The sequence below is a fragment of the Anomaloglossus baeobatrachus genome, chromosome 3 (assembly GCF_048569485.1).
Source record: "Anomaloglossus baeobatrachus isolate aAnoBae1 chromosome 3, aAnoBae1.hap1, whole genome shotgun sequence".
Lineage (NCBI taxonomy): Eukaryota > Metazoa > Chordata > Amphibia > Anura > Aromobatidae > Anomaloglossus > Anomaloglossus baeobatrachus.
Genome location: NC_134355.1, coordinates 131,187,357 through 131,206,488, shown reverse-complemented (window position 1 = coordinate 131,206,488; position 19,132 = coordinate 131,187,357). Strand labels below are relative to the sequence as shown.

General features: G+C 42.1%; 1 protein-coding gene across 1 annotated transcript in view; it reads right to left on the bottom strand.

Annotated features, from left to right (window-relative positions):
* Nucleotides 1–1,058: 1,058 nt before the first annotated feature.
* The window catches only part of CDC42EP3 (CDC42 effector protein 3), a 61,517-nt gene continuing 43,443 nt past the window's right edge, over nt 1,059–19,132 (bottom strand). The window contains exon 2 of the mRNA XM_075338131.1: nt 1,059–3,316. Coding sequence (XP_075194246.1) covers nt 2,317–3,084 — 768 coding nt within the window. The 5' untranslated portion in view covers nt 3,085–3,316 and the 3' untranslated portion in view covers nt 1,059–2,316. The remainder of the gene's footprint in view (nt 3,317–19,132) is intronic.

Below are 19,132 nucleotides of genomic sequence, written 5' to 3'. Positions count from 1 at the left end.
ATTTTTATCTTTATATGGTTATTACCGGGTAAGACCCTATTTGCGCCTTTTGTTTCCCCTTCTCCAGCAGAGATAACCCTCAGTCTGATATAACGCCGCACAACCAGCTCTACCCTAACCTACTGTATCCTCACCTATCCCTTGTAGACTGTGAGCCCTCGCGGGCAGGGACCTCTATCCTCCTGTACCAGTCTGTGCCTTGTATTGTTTATGATTATTGTACTTGTCCCTATTATGTATACCACTTTCACATGTAAAGCGCCATGGAATAAATGGCGCTATAATAATAATAATACTACTGAAGTGCATTGACCAATATGCACCAACATTGGGACCATGTAGAAGAGACCTGGGATCATATTTTGTTTTAGACAAGCTTGAATCTGATGAAGAGCATGCAAAGAAGGATTACGACAGTGTTGCATGCCAAAAGTGGATTTCCAAAATAATAAAAATTAAAATTTAGATTTTTAGGAGTAAAATAGTAACAATGCAGTGACAGACATGACAAAAATCTGCATAACTAATCATATGATAAATAGTTGAAAGTCAAACTTATGTATGAGACAGCCAAGATGATTGTCTATAAAATAATGGTAGTCTCACATTCTAAGCTAGTGGATGGTGAAATATGGAGCCTCAAAGTCAAAATTTCAAAACATTTGTTACCCTTTTGCTCATCAGTATATATCCAGTGGTTAACTAAAACACCAGATGGAAACTGAGTGAGAAAGTGATGCCATTGTTTGCATGTTTGATCCCATAGGGGCAAAAAAAAAATATAATGATATAATGAGCCAGAACACAATGTTTGATGCAATGTAGTGATCAGGCAACATATTAGTGATTGAAAGAAAATGGTGAAAAAGTTGTCTTGTATGGAAAGTTGCATCAGGCTCAAGATTAGAGCTTGATGCTGCTACTATGTGAAACCGGCCTAGATCATTTTGTAGTCGCAAAAATGCCCCTAAAATGTGTCTATAACCTTTAAACTTTATCATATTTGCTAATAAAATTCTACATTATAAAAAAATCATCTGCACACTTTTGGTAATTTATGTAAAGGAAATTTATTTACCTTTAATATTTAACATTTCCTAAATATAAGAAATGCATTTAAAACGTTAATGAAAACAAAATGACAAGTGCTTTTTATTTGTGTTCATAAAGTGGCGGTGTAAATCCAACAAACACTATTTATGCTATTGCAGATGAGCTACTATACTGTATATAGTATTGGTTGTATTCCTAAAGGGAAACTCAACACTAAAATAAGTGGGCCTCATAAGACACCAAACTATGTTGATACATATAAAGTAAAAAAATGCGAGAAATTATACTAATGTGTTCCCATGCGCAGAAAACTGCAGGAAGGGAAATACATAATCAATACAAAATATTGTACTTGTTTGTTTACGTCCAACTATAAATTAGAGTTTAGTTTCCCTTTTACTAGCTAAAATCTATAAATACTGACTTCCAACCAAGCAGTTAAACTATTTATTGTAGGTACTTTATCAATGTGTTAAACTAATGCTTCATTTACAAATGTAACATTGAAGCTTTAAAGCATTTGTAGGACTTAGATAAGGAACAAAAAGATGCACAATTCCTTGAACACTCACGAAAATATACAAGAGACCTGCAATGAAAAATCTGCAAGCAATACAAATGGTGATGCGATATCTAAAAAATACAAACTTTGCAGTAAAAATACAAAGGCACGTAAAAGGATACTCAAACAGAAATAACTTATGTAGCTTAAAGCTTGGCGTCATAAATCCTAAATGGAATTTTTGACACTTATTGCAAAAGCTGAATTGGTAATTGAAATTAATAATATAATGTAACATTCATTGACATGAATAGAAAACTACAAAAAAAGGTCAAATAAAATGTCTGCAGATCTGTATGCAGATATTCAATTCTCCCCTAATTGTGTAACGCGTTCGTAAACATATTCTTGTACAAACCTGGGGAGAATCTTCTTAAGACCCATAGATGACCTTATATTAGTATAGTCACCAGTATTGAGGATGGATCGCATTTATAGCTCTCATACAGAGGGATTAGAATATGAAAAAAAGCTATGTTTCACTGTCAAGCCCTACAGAAGGCAGAATTTTCAAACAATACATTAAAATTGGAAGGTTGACCTCATATTTACATAATCTTTAACTCCAGTATTGCTACTACTAATCATGAAAAACATGCCCCGTGGAAATATATGCAAAAATGTAGACCAAAATTGAAGCCTTGCTATGTAGAACATTGTATATGTACCATGTGTCTTATGTACACTACAAGTCAATTATTTCATGGTTTATTTTTGTCCATTACATGAAGAACCTCATCCAAAAGAGAAGGGCCCAAATCAAGCTGCAGAGTTAGAAGAGATCCTGCTAAGTCAGAAAGAGATTCCTCTTGCTTTAAATCAGTATTCTCAATTTCACAAGGACTATGACTATCTTCAAACAAGTCAAGCCCTTGCCAATCACTATATTGTTCAGAGAGACTAGATGAATGGCTTGACCTTCCATTTGTTGAGCATGATGCAGAGCCACTGACCTTCCAAGAACTTCCACGGTCAAAGTGGTGATCACTTTCATAAGGTTCACACTTTTCCATCAGCTTTTCCTCTAAAACTGGCTCACAGCTAAGTCTCGGTGACTTAGAAGGGCTGTAAGAGTCCCTTTTAGAATTAAACGTCACAGCGGATAACAAAGGCAAGACCAACGCTTGGGAACCACCAATTGTTGGTAAAGAGATTGCATTTTTAAGAACAGGTGAAGAGGTGTCCGAAAATATTGATTCACACGTGCTGTTTGCCCTCATAAATTCATTATGTCCATTTAAATGACTTCTTGGTCTTCCTTGGTTTCCTGGCAATAATTCATAATTTCCTTGAAGAAATGAGATATCCCCAAAGACATCATGTTGTCCATCTTTACCAATGTGTATAGTGTGCCGAAAATCTCCTAGAGGTGGGCTGATCAAGTCTGAGGACAAAACATCCCTCAGTTTAAATTTTTTACCCTTCTTGCTGTTTCCAGCCTTTAGATAAATGGGTGTCTTCGCAGGCATCTTGAAATGGTCTGAGGAAGCAATTCAGAATAAAATGACCCAACGTAAAGTTTATGTTTCTGTAACAAGAAGTCACATTCTTGGCCTTGCTGTTTCAGTAGACAATCTCTGAGACATTCTCAAGTTGTACTTGAAATTCTGATAATTTCAGTCCTCTGGCCAAGCTTGAAGTCTTCTGTTAGCAGCTGCCAGCGATATGTGATAAGTGTATTCTTCTGTAAATTAGGGAAACCTACAAAACACAGAAAACAATGCATCAATAACACATTTTTCACAGGTCATTCATTTTCTTTCAACACATCAATTAGTGAAAAATCTGATGGTTCCACTTCTCAATTTTACTTTCTGATGTGGATTTCCTCCACTAAGCCACATGAAAGAAAATGGCACAAGGTCATGTTAGCCCTTTAATGGCTTTAGTGGTATGTAAAATAACATTGTGTCCTACTTTTTGAAGATTTTATTTTTTGTACTATAACTTCCAAATTTTCTTGTTCATATCTAAGCCTCTTTTCTATATAAGTGTGAAACAGTTACCTAAGAATCATATCTAAATGCTATATATTTTATCATTATTTATTATGCATTGCGTATATAACGCTATCATATTTCGCAGCCCTTTAAATACATTATCTGCGCTGTTGCCAATAGAGCTCACAATGTCTTTGTACTGTGGGAGGAAAAACAGAGAAACTGGAAGAAACTCATGCAGACACAAGGAGAACATGAAAACGCCTTGCAGATGGGATTTGAATCCAGGAACCCATGCAGTGCAAGGCTACAGTGCTAACCACTGAGCGACAGTTAGGGTTATTCTGGTTCTTCTAACAAGATATTAATAATCTAAAGGTAGGTGATTACCATTAGATTAGTGTGGGTCTCAGTAGTAAGACCCCTATCATTTACCAGAAGAAGAACATGAATCCCACTTTTTAAAATATTCTTGATTGGCCTGTTCGCTGCTGTTCCACTTGATGTGTAAGGGACTGATGGAGACAACAAAGTACAGCACTCAGATTTCTCCAGCAGTCCCATAAATATTGGATAAAACAGCCACGCACATGAACAGCTGCAACCTAATTTGAACAATTGGTGGGGGTTTAAGCTTTCAGCCCCCCACTGATTTAGTAGTTATCAATCCACATAAGCATTAAGAATACGTTGCTTGTAAACTTTCTAAAAGCCACTAGAGTACAGTGTAACCTTGGAATACGAGCATAATTGGTTCCGGGAGTGTGCTCTTAAACCAAGTTACTCTTATATCAAGGCAAATTTTCCCATAGGAAATAATTGAAACACAAACAATTCGTTCCACAACCCAAAAATATTTACTGTATTTATACAAACTTATTACAGTAATACAAAATAATGTACTGTATTTATATATAATTACAGTACACTAATACAAAATACTGTACAGTAAGAAACATATAACGCAAATTTAACTGCACTTTAGCTTACAATAGAATTGTTGGTGTGCGAGAGGGAGGTACAGTATAAGTAATGTGCTGCACTGATTAGCAGAAAGAAAGTACAATACTGTATCCACAAATGCAAACTGATAGACATGCTGTGCAGTATATACTGTACTGTACAATGGAATACTGTGTACAGTATACAGTACATATGTTTAGAAAGTTACCTCCAGAATAGGCCAGAGCGTGGTGAAAGAACAGAACTGGAAGCATGCATGGTGAGTATTTGCTCTTATTGCAAATCATTGCTCTTAAACCAAGTTACTCTTATTCCAAGGTTCCACTGTATTCCCTTTTTCTCCAGATTATCACGTAGAGGCACAACAAAAATATTTACCATTTTAAAAAAAGTCAATGACGGACCTCAGCTGGTGGTCAATGTGTCCAAGTTGCTGAGTGCCAAGGTATCACTGATATCCTATACCTGGTAAAGTATTCAGATACATAGCTAAGGGTCCCTTTACATGGACCATCCGCCGGACTAAACAAATGGTAATCCATTACCAACCAGCTGTCATTTAATAGACTGTTTACATAGGAGGACCGCAGTAAACGATGTAATAGATCACTCAATAACCATGGGCTGCCACGCTTCTTGGCGGTGCATGTCCTGTTTATACAGGATGAGGCACCACCGAGAACGATGATCTTTTGCGTTGCACAAAAGATCATTTCACCCTATACAAGCAGAAGTACAAGCATTTTGCTCATTCACTGGATGATTGACAGCCAGCTAAACTGAAAGGTTATCGTGAACAAGCGTTCTTAAGAAGTTTCATTCAAGATTATGTTTCAAGGTAAATGCAGCTTAAGACAGCAAAGAAAATCATAACGACAATCAAATGTTACAGTATACGGTGTATGAGAAAATGTATCAAGACATCTCAGAGAGCAGCCAGGTTGAGGATTCCTTCCCCCTCTCCATGGAGAGCCCGCTTAAAGTTTAATTCCAAATCCATGTGAATGGCGTACATATGCTACCACTGATAATTTAATTTCCATATAATAACACCCTCCAAGGCTTACCAATGAAAACACGACACTGCATGAAACAGTTTTTCCAATACGAAGTACTAAATCTGACATGTCATGACCTCTTTACTGTCAGCCTGAGCAAACAGAAAAGTTGGTTTAAAAAAAAACAACGAAAATAAAAATACAAAATTGTGATTTTTTTTTATTTTATTTATATATTATGAGGGCAGATGCAGTGTACAAAATAAAAAAATAAATAAAAAAAAATACTATCAGTTTAAATTAACCTTTGCTTTAATCCCACTGTAGAACAGGATTAAATGTGGCATCATCTGATGTGCCAGCTGACGCATGCACAGCGCCATGCATGTTGTGTATGTGGCTGCTGTCTTTTCAGAGTGTCAAGCAGCGTGATCCACATGCTAGATTAATGTATCACATGTACGGGCAGATTAGGAGTATCCAGGGCCCCGAGCAATTTAAAAGGTAGAGGTTCTCCCAGCCCCGATGTATCATGTGACATGCATTATGATCTTTTGATTGGTCATGTGATTAGCACACAGGTGAACATCTGCAGATACAGAACGAGAAAGATGGTGCTCTAAGCATTTTTTTTCTCTTATGTATCGTGCTATATATAACATAGCACTATACATACTAAAGCAGGGTTGGTAAATTAATTTTCTTGAGGAGCTACATGGGAGACCGTGACTGTTGTGGAGGCCAAACTAAAAGGCTGAAATTAATTCTGCTCAATATTAACATATTAATTATACTTATTGATTTATGTTAATAGTAATTCTATCACTAAATATTGAGCAGAATTAAGTATGCTGACACCCCCTATATACAGTAGAGCCCATACACAGCACCCACTATATAAAGTATGAGCTCCCATATAACCCCTATGTATAATATGAGCCCTCACATGGCCCTCTGTATACAGTACTAGCCCCCACATAACTCCTATATACAGCATGAGCCACCCACATAACCCTCTATATACAGTATGAGCCTCCACATAGTTCCCTATATACAGTATAAGCCCTCACATAACCCCCTATGTACAGTATGAGCTCACATATAGCTCCCTATATATTGGCACACATCCCATACACATAAAACAGAAAATAAAACCACATTCTCACTTCACTCCCGTTTCCCTGGTCCGCTGCTCTGGTTCACCAGGCGTCCTGATGGCGATGGCGGCACCAGTTAATGACGTCATCACGCCAGCATTGGGAGTTCCCCTGGAACTGCCTCCATTCTGTTTTGCCAGCAGTGTAGTTGCTGGAAATTTCCTTGCCCAGAGATCTGAGCTGGGGGTACGGAAGTGAGATGAGTATGTGTTGCTGCACAAAACATTACAATGAGGGTAATCTGGCCACGGGCTCTCAACAGCTTCAGGCCTCAGTTGGTAGCCCATATTGCCCTCATTATAATCTCACTATGAGGGAACTGGTGTGAGATGTACCAAAAAACTGTGACATTTGGTAAAAGTCCCATTTCATGAATTATCTGGTTATGTAAGTTGTAGAGCAAAAATAAAAAATACAACTTAAAACACAGCAAAAAACATATACACATTAAGCCGCTATATGAAAGCCACTAACAAAGAGCAAATTAGTAAAGAAAACTGGAGAAATAGCAATGATGAATTGGGGCCCTAGTGGCTGGCATTTTGGAGGGACTTTTCAGCTGTAAACTGTTATTTTGAGAAGAAAAAAAAAAAGTACGTAGCAATTATGTTTGCGGTTGCATTGGCCATCAGATGAGCTCATGTTCATTGTAACGACAGTGGCCATTTAAATATATTTTGTGGAATTACACAAATACTTTAAAATCCAGTTTCCTTGTAGCCTACAGCCCCATAACTGCATTATAAGCGCTGTTACTCAATGTATTTATTGCACCTAAAGCCGTTACATAATGATTTGTTCTTGCAGAAATAAAAAGATTAAGAGAAATGCTGATGGCTGAAAATTCTTCCTATGTTGCTCTCCAAAGTAATCTTTCTCCTGGTATGAAAACAGCTCTGAAAAATGGGAGGAAAGTGCCTGTGAAATGAAATAATGCTAAAGATTTATCCCAGTCCTGTAAGTGCTAAATCATCACAAAATTGGATTCTGGGAGCACAAGATTATATCAGCTATGAACATAATAATAAAGGTCTCACTGAATTTTCAGTTTTTAAAAGAACATTGACCAGAACGGTTTTTCTATACCTTGTTATGTATATACTAAGTTTAATGTCATCTCTATTGGATGCAAAATCAATGTAATTTTTAATAACCCTTCCACCTACTCACACATGATCTGGTAATGCTTATTACATGTCATATGCGAAATCCAAGTAATGTTACCCCCATACATAAGATATTACATTGTAAGGGACTATCACACTGTAAAGTGACAGATAACAAAAAGCAAAACACAGAAATACAAAACGTCAGGTATCTTACAAAGCCTTAAAAGAGAATGATCTATTGTTTAAAATGAGTGTTTATGTTAAATATATATAACCTCTTCACAACCTATGATGTACCGGTACGTCATAGGTTGCGTTGCGCCCTTTGATGCAGGCTCACACGCTAAGCCTGCACCTTTCCTTGCACATGTCAGCTGAACTGATCAGCCAACATGTGTTTCTAACATGCGTGGGAAGATCGGAGCTCCATTAGTGCCTGTTAACTTATAAAAAACCCTGTTAATCTCTTGACAGCACGCTGGCGGGGAACGCGCCATTCCCAGTTCCCATCGGCAGCCTCGTGACATGATCATGGGGTGTGGATGGGTTGTCATGACAGCCAGGGGGTCAGCTGATGACCCCTGTCACGATGTAATTACGGTGAATGCCGGCTGAACACCAGGGTTCATAGGAACAAAGTATTGTCTTTAATGTGCATAAACAGTAGTTTGACTAATATGCAAATAAAGGTGTTCGGTGAACACTTGACTTAAGGCTACTTTACACACTGCGATATCGGTCCCGATATCGCTAGTGTGGGTACCCGCCCCCATCTGTTGCGCGACACGGGCAAATCGCTGCCCGTGCCGCACAACAGCCGTCACACATACTTACCTGTCCGGCGACGACGCTGTGACGGGCGAACCGCCTCCTTTCTAAGGGGGCGGTCCGTGCGGCGTCACAGCGACGTCACTGAAGCGTCACTGAACCGCCGCCCAATAGCAGCGGAGGGGCGGAGATGAGCGGGACGTAACATCCCGCCCACCTCCTTCCTTCCACATAGCGGCCGGGAGGCAGGTAAGGGGAGCTTCCTCGTTCCTGCGGCGTCACACGCAGCGATGTGTGCTGCCGCAGGAACGAGGAACAACTTCGTTACTGCTGCAGTAACGATTTTTAAGAATGGACCCCCATGTCGCCGATTAGCGATTTTGCAATGATGCAAAATCGCTTATCGGTGTCACACGCAACGGCATCGCTAATGCGGCCGGATGTGCGTCACAAATTCCGTGACCCTAACGACTCCGCATTAGCGATGTCGCAGCGTGTAAAGCCCCCTTTAGCCGCAAGTGCTCAGTCTACTGTTCCACTCCTTAATTTCCATCCCTGGCCTCCTCCTCCTATGTAGATCGACAGCACTCACTGGACCAGAGGGGGCGCTGCCTGAAAACAAAGCTCCGGCTTTTGAGAGCAAGTGTGAGTGCAAGAGTAAGGGGTACTTTGCACACTACGACATCGCTAGCGACATCGCTAGCGATGTGAAATTCTAGATCGCAAGTGCGATCTTTCTAGAGCGCACATGCGTAAAATGACCTATATGCGATCACGAAAGATCGCACTTGCGATCTAGAATTTCACATCGCTAATGAGATCGCTAGCGATGTCGCAGCGTGCAAAGTACCCCTAAGTGCAGCACTTTCTCCTCTCTGCTGCGGCTGATAGACCAGTCATTGTACAGTCATGGCCAAAAGTTTTGAGAATGCTACAAATATTAATTTTTACAAAGTCTACTGCTTAAGTTTTTCTAATGGCAATTTGCATATACTCCAGAATGTCATAAAGAGTGATCAGCTTAACAGCAATTACTTGCAAAGTCAATACTGGCTAAGAAAATGAACTTCAACCCCCAAAACACATTTCAACATCATTGCATTCCTGCCTTAAAAGGAGCAGCTAACATTGTTTTAGTGATTGTTCCATTAACACAGGTGTGGGTGTTGATGAGGACAGGGCTGGCGATCAATCAGTCATGATTAAGTAAGAATGACACCACTGGACACTTTAAAAGGAGGCTGGTGCTTGGTATCATTTTTCTCTTCAGTTAACCATGGTTATCTCTAAAGAAACACGTGCAGCCATCATTGCTCTGCACAAAAATGGCCTAACAGGGAAGAGTATCGCAGCTACAAAGATTGCATCTCAGTCAACAATCTATCGCATCATCAAGAACTTCAAGGAGAGAGCTTCCATTGTTGCCAAAAAGGCTCCAGGGCGCCCAAGAAGGACCAGCAAACGCTAGGACCGTATCTTAAAACTGTTTTAGCTGCGGGATCGGACTACCAGCAGTGCCGAGCTAGCTCAGCAATGTCAGCAGGCTGGTGAGTATATTATATAAATATAGTGAGTTGTCATATAGCTCTGACGACATTCACATCACAATGCTTAGACTGGCCGGCGGCACTCCAGCAGAGTGAAGGCAGATAGCCGTAACGTACATGACTGAGGCAGTGATAGATCCAGGAAAGGGTTAAGGAGTAAGGGATGGGTTTTTACCTAAGGAATGTGGTGGTGGTCAGCAAGCAGGAGGAGAGATGGGGGCAGGGGCCATATAAGAAATAGGTCCCATGTTAAGGTGTCATTCCTTTGTCCTGGACTCAAAGACTGAACCAGCAGTTGGCATCTGTCCCTTCTGAACTTTCTGAACATCAAACTTTAAGAAGATCCAGACCTCCTGAGAGACTAACTTCTGAAATGGCCAATAGGACTCACAATAGGATCATCAGTCCTTCTGTTACTTCTAGGAAAAGAGCAAAGCGCAGCACGGCCTCTGATCCATCTTACAGGCCAGGAGGAAAAATACAATATCAGAAGAACAAGGTACAGAGAAAAGAGCCAGATCATCTAACCAGAGAGACACCAAGAAGTCCAAGGAGAAAGTCCAGCTCTACTGAGGTGCCAGCCAGAGAAGCAGCCACACAAGCTACAACTGACGTGACCACAGCCCACGATGGATCCTTAGAACTTCCTCAACAATCTTTGCATCATTCTAGAGGACATCATACGGCCTCACCCCAGGAACTAAACCAACACGGGGGGATGGGCTTAGGACACACAACTTTTCCGGATCCGGGTTCACATTACACGAGGAGTGGTAGGAATCCAAAAAGACAACTGCGCAAAAGTACTTTAACCAGACAAAGACTTCATCGGCCGGCTCAGGATTGGAGTCAGGCAATAAATCTACAGCTACAAGACTCAGCAGAGATTCCAGACAATGACTATGACACAGATAACGACTCCCCAGTAGAGGGCAGCAGCACGCAGCACTTCAATAATGAAGGGGCTGTAGAGACTATAACTAATACGTCACGGACGGCTGGTCAACCTAGGACGCAGCCGGGTATTGGTGAGAACAATTTTTCTTGTCCTATATCTAGTGTAACAACACCTGTAATGAGTCCAGTGGGCGCAGTTGGGGGTGCAGTTCCCGGCAATGTAGGATGGGATCTTAATTCAGTAGTACAGCAATTAGTGTCCGGGGTTAAGGAGGCTGTGAGTCAGTCTAGCTTACCCATAACTTCTTCTCCTATTGCTGCATGGTGTGGAAATGGTTGCCGGACATCGGAGGTGGTAAGTCAGTCGTGTGCTGACCCAGAGACACAGGAGGATGCAGTAATTTCACAAGGGGTTACATTATCTGATGCAGCAAAAGGAGAATTATATGTATGTTTTGAGGGTCCTCTAGGAATTCATTTGAAACAGGAGGTTAGGGAGAAGATTTGGGCCGACGAATATGTGGAAATATTTTCATTATTGCCCTTAGAAAAATATAACTTGGATAGAGTCCGGTTTGATGAGAGGAAAAGAGAGGAACAAGAAAGACGGTATTGTCTCATCCCCCAAACATTTGCCAATTGGTTCCAGGCCTTTGCCATATTAGCAAGTGTAATAGGCCAAAAAACTCCTGAACATTGCTCTGCCTTATTTTGTTACATGAATTCTATCGGGGAGGCGCACCGTGTGTATGGAGGTTTAGCATGGCTGCGCTATGATGAGCAGTTTCGCCAACGAAAGGCTGGTCGCCAAGGGATTCGTTGGGATCACAAAGATATTAGTTTATGGATGCGTCTCATGACAGCGCCACGTGGGGTTAATCAGCCCTTTCAGGGCTATGTCGGCAGATCATCAGCAATCGGATTGTCGGCAGCAAACAGAAAGGTTGCTGCTGGCAGTTCAATGATAGCCAGTGCAGATTCGGAAACACATGCAGGTACAAACATGAATGCACCTTCTGTAGTGGAAACCATAGCCTATCAAAATGCTTTACACGAAATAAAACCCCAACAGCAGAGATTAACCAAAAAGGGGGAAACCCCAATTAGACTCGGGGAGATGGTGGGCTATCTAAGCAGGTACCCAGATAGAAAAGCAGCACAATTGCTGGGGGAGGGTTTCTCAGAAGGTTTTAAGATCCCATCTACTTCAGGCCCATTAACCTGTTCTCGTAACCTTGCTTCAGCTTATACATATTCTCACATTGTCTCCACAAAACTAAACAAAGAAATTGACCTGGGCCGCATGGCAGGCCCATTCCCCAAAATGCCAATAGAAAACTTAAGGGTCTCTCCATTGGGGGTGGTCCCAAAGAAGGAACCCAATAAGTTTAGGCTGATCCATCATCTGTCCTTCCCTCATGGAAGCTCAGTTAATGATGGAATCGATCAGGAACTTTGCACAGTCTCGTATACTTCATTTGATACAGCGATTGCATGGGTACAGAAGTACGGCAGAGGAGCTTTAATGGCAAAAACAGACATTGAAGCTGCCTTTAGACTCTTACCAGTCCATCCAGAAAGCTTCCATCTCTTGGGTTGTCAGTGGCAGGGAAGGTTTTATGTAGACTTGTGTTTACCCATGGGCTGCTCCATCTCATGCTCCTTGTTTGAATCATTTAGCACATTTTTGGAGTGGGTAGTAAAGAAGGAAGCCGGCGTGCGCTCTGTCCTGCATTATCTAGATGATTTCCTATGTATTGGTCCACCAAAGTCATTTGTTTGTGCTTCATTATTGGCAGCGATTCAGTCGGTTTTTAAGCGTTTCGGAGTACCGTTAGCATCAGATAAAACAGAAGGCCCGTCTACACTTATCAAGTTTTTAGGAATTTTGATTGACAGTGAGGCCATGGAGTGCAGATTACCGGATGACAAGGTCAGTGATCTGCTGGAGGCAGTCAGAGAAGCTAGTTCTCACCGTAAGATCAGATTAAAGGATCTACAATCGCTGTTAGGAAAAATGAACTTTGCGTGTCGCATTATTCCAATGGGTAGAGTTTTTTGTAGGCGCCTAGCTGCAGCTACCTCAGGCATAACCTTTCCACATCACTTTGTGCGGCTGGCTAGAACATTAAAGGACGATCTGGCGGTATGGGAACAGTTCTTAATGGAGTTTAATGGGAGGTCATTGTGGATCAGACCACCGGTTTCAAATTTTGATCTAGACATCCACACTGATGCAGCGGGGTCAACTGGTTTTGGTGCATATTGTTCGGGACAGTGGTGTGCAGATAGGTGGCCAGAGAGTTGGAGAAACAATGGGTTAACACGAAACTTAGTACTCCTTGAATTGTTCCCCATAGTGGTTGCTTGTGAAATTTGGTGCAATATTTTCCAAAACCGAAAAGTGAGATTTCATTGTGATAATTTGGGAGTTGTAGAAGTCATCAACAAACAATCAGCTTCTTCCCTGCCTGTTGTTACGTTGCTGCGTCATCTAGTGCTGCGCTGCTTAAAGTCAAATTGTCAGATTACAGCTGTGCATGTCCCCGGTGTTTGCAATTCTGTGGCTGATGCTCTGTCTCGTTTTCAGTGGGACAGATTCCGTTCGTTAGCCCCGATGGCAGAGGTACAAGGCAAGAAGTGTCCGGATTTTCTGTGGTCACTGCCAGTGACACCGCATACGCTCTGATAGAACGGTCTGTGGGTGTAAGCACATGGCAGAGGTACCAGTCAGCATGGAGGGAATGGGAAGACTTGTGTGCTCTAGTGGGACATGATGCCAGTGTACATGACAATGTTTCCTTGTTGTTATTTTACATTAGCAGGGCCTTTGTGGACGGTATTTCATTGTCCAGTATTGATAGTAAAATGTCTGGATTAGCTTTTTGGTTTAAGTTGCACGACTTCACTGATTACACAAAGCATTTTTTAGTTAAGCAGGCCCTAAAGGGTTACAGAAAAAGTTGTAAGAAGACCAGAGATAAACGGCGTCCGATTTCTTTCCAGTTATTGCAGCAGATACTGAGTGTACGAGGCCGAGTCTGGAGCAGTCCGTTTGAAGTGTTTCTCTTTAGTTGTGCATTCACACTGGCCTTTTTTGGAGCTTTTAGAATCAGCGAGTTAGTGTCGAGTAGCTCCACCAGAAGTGGGGGTCTACAAGACAAGGACGTGCATCAGTACACAGACAGAAGGGGTCTACAAGCTGAGGACATGCATCAGTACACAGACAGAGGGGGTCTACAAGCTGAGGACGTGCATCAGTACACAGACAGATTGGAATGTTTTCTGGCAAAGTCAAAAACTGATCAACAGGGTAGAGGAAAATGGATCACATTGTTTCCTTTAAGCGGTTCCAGTGCCTGCCCGGTCATCTGTTTTAGAAACTATGTCTCAAGAAGGCCAAATATCCAAGGTTCATTACTAATTCATGAGGATTGTAAGTCATTGTCACAATTTCAATTCACAGCAGTTCTTAAAAAATGCCTGACAATATTGGGAGAGTCTCCAAATGCATTCACTTCACACTCATTTAGGATAGGAGCAGCCACAGAAGCTGCTAGATGGGGCTTAGAGCCTGACATAGTTAAAAAAATCGGGAGATGGGAATCGAGCAGATTTAAGAGCTACATTAGATTACATTTATTATAAATGGCGTACATGTATATATATGTGTACATTTTGGTAATCTTATAGTAGTTGTGTCTTCATTTAGACAATTGTGTGATAATTGTGTTTTTGTTTTAGCTGAACAGCAATGGCTGGTTTGGATCATGGGACATTCATTTGTTTTTTGGGGGGCCTTACGTGCAGCAGTCAGGCCTAATGGTAAACAGTTGGGATTGCCCAGTTCCTTGGCACGGGTGACATGGATAGGAAAGAGGGGAATGCAGTGGCATCAGCTGTTAAAAGAAATCCAGTATCATGTGGAGTTCTACCGCCCCCCGGACGTCTTACTTATCCATTTAGGTGGTAATGATTTAGCAATAAGAACATCAAGACATTTAGTTAGGAACATAAAGCTTGATATGTTGAATTTATAGAGGTCTTACCCAGAAACAGTGGTGGTCTGGTCGGATATAGTAGCTAGACAAATGTGGAGAACAGCGCGATCAGTGGCTCGCATCAATAATACAAGGATAAAGGTTAATAAAAAAATAACAAAATTTGTGTTGGAAAATGGAGGGGTGGCCATACGTCACCAGATGCTTGAAAATACAAAGGAACATTTTTGGAGAGATGATAAGGTACATCTTAATGACATTGGCATTGATATATGGATGTTGGAAATACAAGAAGGAGTAGAACGAGCCATTAAGTTGTGGAGGAACTCACTCTTGTAAGGTGTCACAAGAGCGAGTCTTGGCGGGATGTGGTTGTTTAAACCCCCTCTTTGTTGGTTGGAGAATTATGTTTTTAATGGGGTCCCTGGGCCAGAGCTCAGCGGACAGTGGAATATGGGTCCCTGGGGAGGAGCTCAGCGGACAGTGGAATAGATGGGTCCCTGGGGAGGAGCTCAGCGGACACAAGGAAAATGATCAAGGGGTATACCCAGAATCCCCCTTGAGCTAGGTGTACACGGCGGAGGGGGATATGGGGCTGGGATTTATAACAACCACATCTCTGGGCCGATAATCTTGTTTTTTCTTGTTGATGTTTTTTCTTATAAAAATAAAGGGCTGCTGTGGCCAAAATTTTAATCCATGTCACGCAGTGTGTGGTGTCTTATTTATTAGGTTACCAGGAGCGCAATTCACTAGTCCATCAGTCATGGCCTGATTATGAGATTTGCACAGAAATACACAGTCACGCTCAGGTCAGGAGAGCTGCCAGCAAGTCCAAGCATTACAATGTGATCGTCGTCCGAGCTATACGGCTGCCTCATTGTGCTCTAAAAACAATGGCCCGAATTCATTAACCCCTTCACGACCATGGACGGATCTTTCCGTCATGGATCGTGTCCCGGTAAGCCCCGCCCCCTGCCGCGGGCAGGCGGTGTGGATCGGCACACATATCAGCTGTTTTCAACAGCTGACATGTGTGCCTACATGTTCCGAGTGGAATCGCATTCCACCCGGAACATTAACCCCTTAGATCTCGCTGCCAATGTCTGGCAGTGAGATCTATATGCGCGCGGCCATGTTTTTTACTTACCGCCGCCCCCTCCGGCCGTCACGTGAGTGATCACGTGACGTTCGGTGGTTGCCATCGTAGCACAGGGTCATGTGATGACGCCTGCTGCTATGAAGTTTCACTTTCATTCTTCCTCGGCACGGAGCAGAGGAAAAGAGAAAGTGACTATTTCTGCTGTTTACAGCGGTATAGCTGTGATCATCAGATAGCGATCAGCAATCAGATTGCTGATCGCTATAGCCCCCTAGGGGGACTAGTAAAATAAAATAAAAAAAGTAAAAAAAAAGTTTTAAAAAATTAAAAAAAAAACAAAAAACCTAAAAGTTCAAATCACCCCCCTTTCCCCCCATTGAAAATTAAAGGGTTAAAAAATAAATAAATATACACATATTTGGTATCGCCGCGTTCAGAAATGCCCGATCTATCAAAATATAAAATCAATTAATCTGATTGGTAAACGGCGTAGTGGCAAAAAAATGCCAAACGCCAAAATTACGTTTTTTGGTCGCCGCAAGTTGTACGCAAAATGCAATAACAGGCGATCAAAACGTAGCATCTGCGCAAAAATGCTACCATTAGAAAAATCAGCTCGAGACGCAAAAAATAAGCTGTCACTGAGCCATAGATTCCAAAAAATAAGAACTCTACGCGTTTCGGAAAATGGCGCAAAACGTGCGCCACTTTTATTGGACAAACTTGTGAATTTTTTTTAACCCCTTAGATACAAGTAAGTCTATACATGTGTGGTGTCTACAAACTCGCACCGACCTCAGGCATCATACCTACACATCAGTTTTACCATATAGTGAACACCGTGAATAAAACATCCCAAAAACTATTGTGCCATCACACTTTTTTTGCAATTTTTCCACACTTGGAATTTTTTTGCTGCTTTTCAGTACACCATATGGTAAAACTTATGGTTTCATTTAAAAGTACAACTTGTCCCGCAAAAAACAAGCCCTCATATGGCAAGATTGACGGAAAAATAAAAAAGTTACGGCTCTCGGAAGAAGGGGAGCAAAAAACAAAAATGCAAAAACGGAAAGTGCCCCGGGGCTGAAGGGGTTAAGACTGCCCGTCTTCATGAAAGGACGTGTCGAAGTCTGATGCTCTTGATTCATTAAAAATGCATGCCTTTGAGTATCTCAAAAGTGGCAAGTGCCTCCATGCACCTCAACACGAATCCTACTCCTTTCATATACACTAAAAAGATTTCTATAGTAAGGCACATCATAAATTAGACGAGCTCTGGCTTCAATATGATTTTAATCGACAACTCCTTTAAGATTAATCAGTATATAAACGGACGGCACACATTTATGTCATAAAAAAGGATGATGCTATAGATAATCAATTACATACAAAATCATTTATTAAACAACAGTGTTATTGTATTTTTTGGTTTTATGCCTCAGGATGCGATGATCTCAGAGAATCTATTCACTAAAAATAAATCCAGGCATCAAGTGACAACTGCAGCCATTCTACAAAGATGAAGAAACGATTGAAGAATGTCTCCAAAACAGCTGCTTCCTGCAGCATCCTCACAGATGAAGAGCAAGGACTGCTGACTATCTGCCGGAATCAAGATAACATGGCTGAATATCCCTGGGCAGTATGCTGGCTGAATGTGCTCAGTGGTGATTACCAAGATGACTAATGACAAGATGAATGGATGTTCAGAATAGTGATATAGATTGCAAAGATTCTTTAAGAACTTGTTTGTCTCCTGGAAGATACAGAAACTTTTCTTCTCTGTCATGTGTTCAGCAGTCAAGCAAAGCAGAAAAATACAATCCATAATGGGAGGAAATTATAGAATTATGTTATAAGTATGAAAATGATATCCTGAATATGTGTACAGATCCTCCATGCAGCTGAGCTGAATGTGTCTTGTTTAGCTTAGGTGGCAAAAAGGTTTCTTGCCATTGTTCTCATGAACTATAGGAGGTCCAGAGTTCAAATCTGTCACGCTCCCGGTGTCCCAGCAGCGCTCCTTACCTACTGAGCCGGTTTCACCATCCAGGCACCGCTCCGTACCCACTGATCCGGTCGCATCTGCATTACACCGCTCCGTGCTCACTGATCCAGTCTCACCACCGCTCCTTGCTCACTGGTCCAGTCCATGCGTCCACCGGTCACGCCTGCCGCTCTCGCTCTTGCTCCCCTGAGTCCTGTTCCAGGTCTCAGGAGTCTGACTCCGACTGATGCCTCTGTATATGACCGGGCCGTGCCCACTCACCTGGTCTTATAGGCCCAGCACTGCTGCAACAGGAAATGACCTGAGGCTGTGCTGGGTATATAGGACTGGCCTTTCCATGTGGGCGGGGCCTGATCATCGCTTGTGTTTCTTTGCTTTGTCTTGTGAGCTAGGTGCTCAGGTCCTTTTGTTCCTGTTTCCTGTATTACTGCCTTAGGGTACTTTCACACATCCGGACTTTTGCTCTGCGGCACAATACGGCGTTCTGCAGAAAAACCGCAACCGGCTTTTGTAACGCCGATTGCGGTTTTTTTTGCATTGACTTACATTAGTGCCGCATTGTGCCGTAGGGGCTTGCGTTCGGTCCGGTTTTTGCCGCATGCGGCAGATTTAGCCGATGCGGCGGCCGGATCGAACGTACCCTGCAACGTTTTTTGCTCCGGCAAAAAACACCGCATCGCGCCGCATCCGGCCGCTGCGGCGCATTTTTCAATGCATCCCTATGGAGGCCGGATGCGGCGCGATGCGGAAAAAACCGCATCCGGTCGCCGCATGCGGTATTTTCCACTGCGCATGCTCAGTAGCATGCCGCAACCGGAAAAAACCGGACCGGCCGCATGTAAAAACTGATGCAAAGGATGCGGTGTTTTCACCGCATCCGTTGCATAGTTTTCACAGCCGGATTGAGCCGCAGGGCTCAAACCGGATGTGTGAAAGTAGCCTTAAAGGGAACCTGTCATCAGAAATTGAGCTTTAAATCTAAAAGTTTCCCCCTCTGCAGCTCCTGGGCTGCATTCTAGCAAGC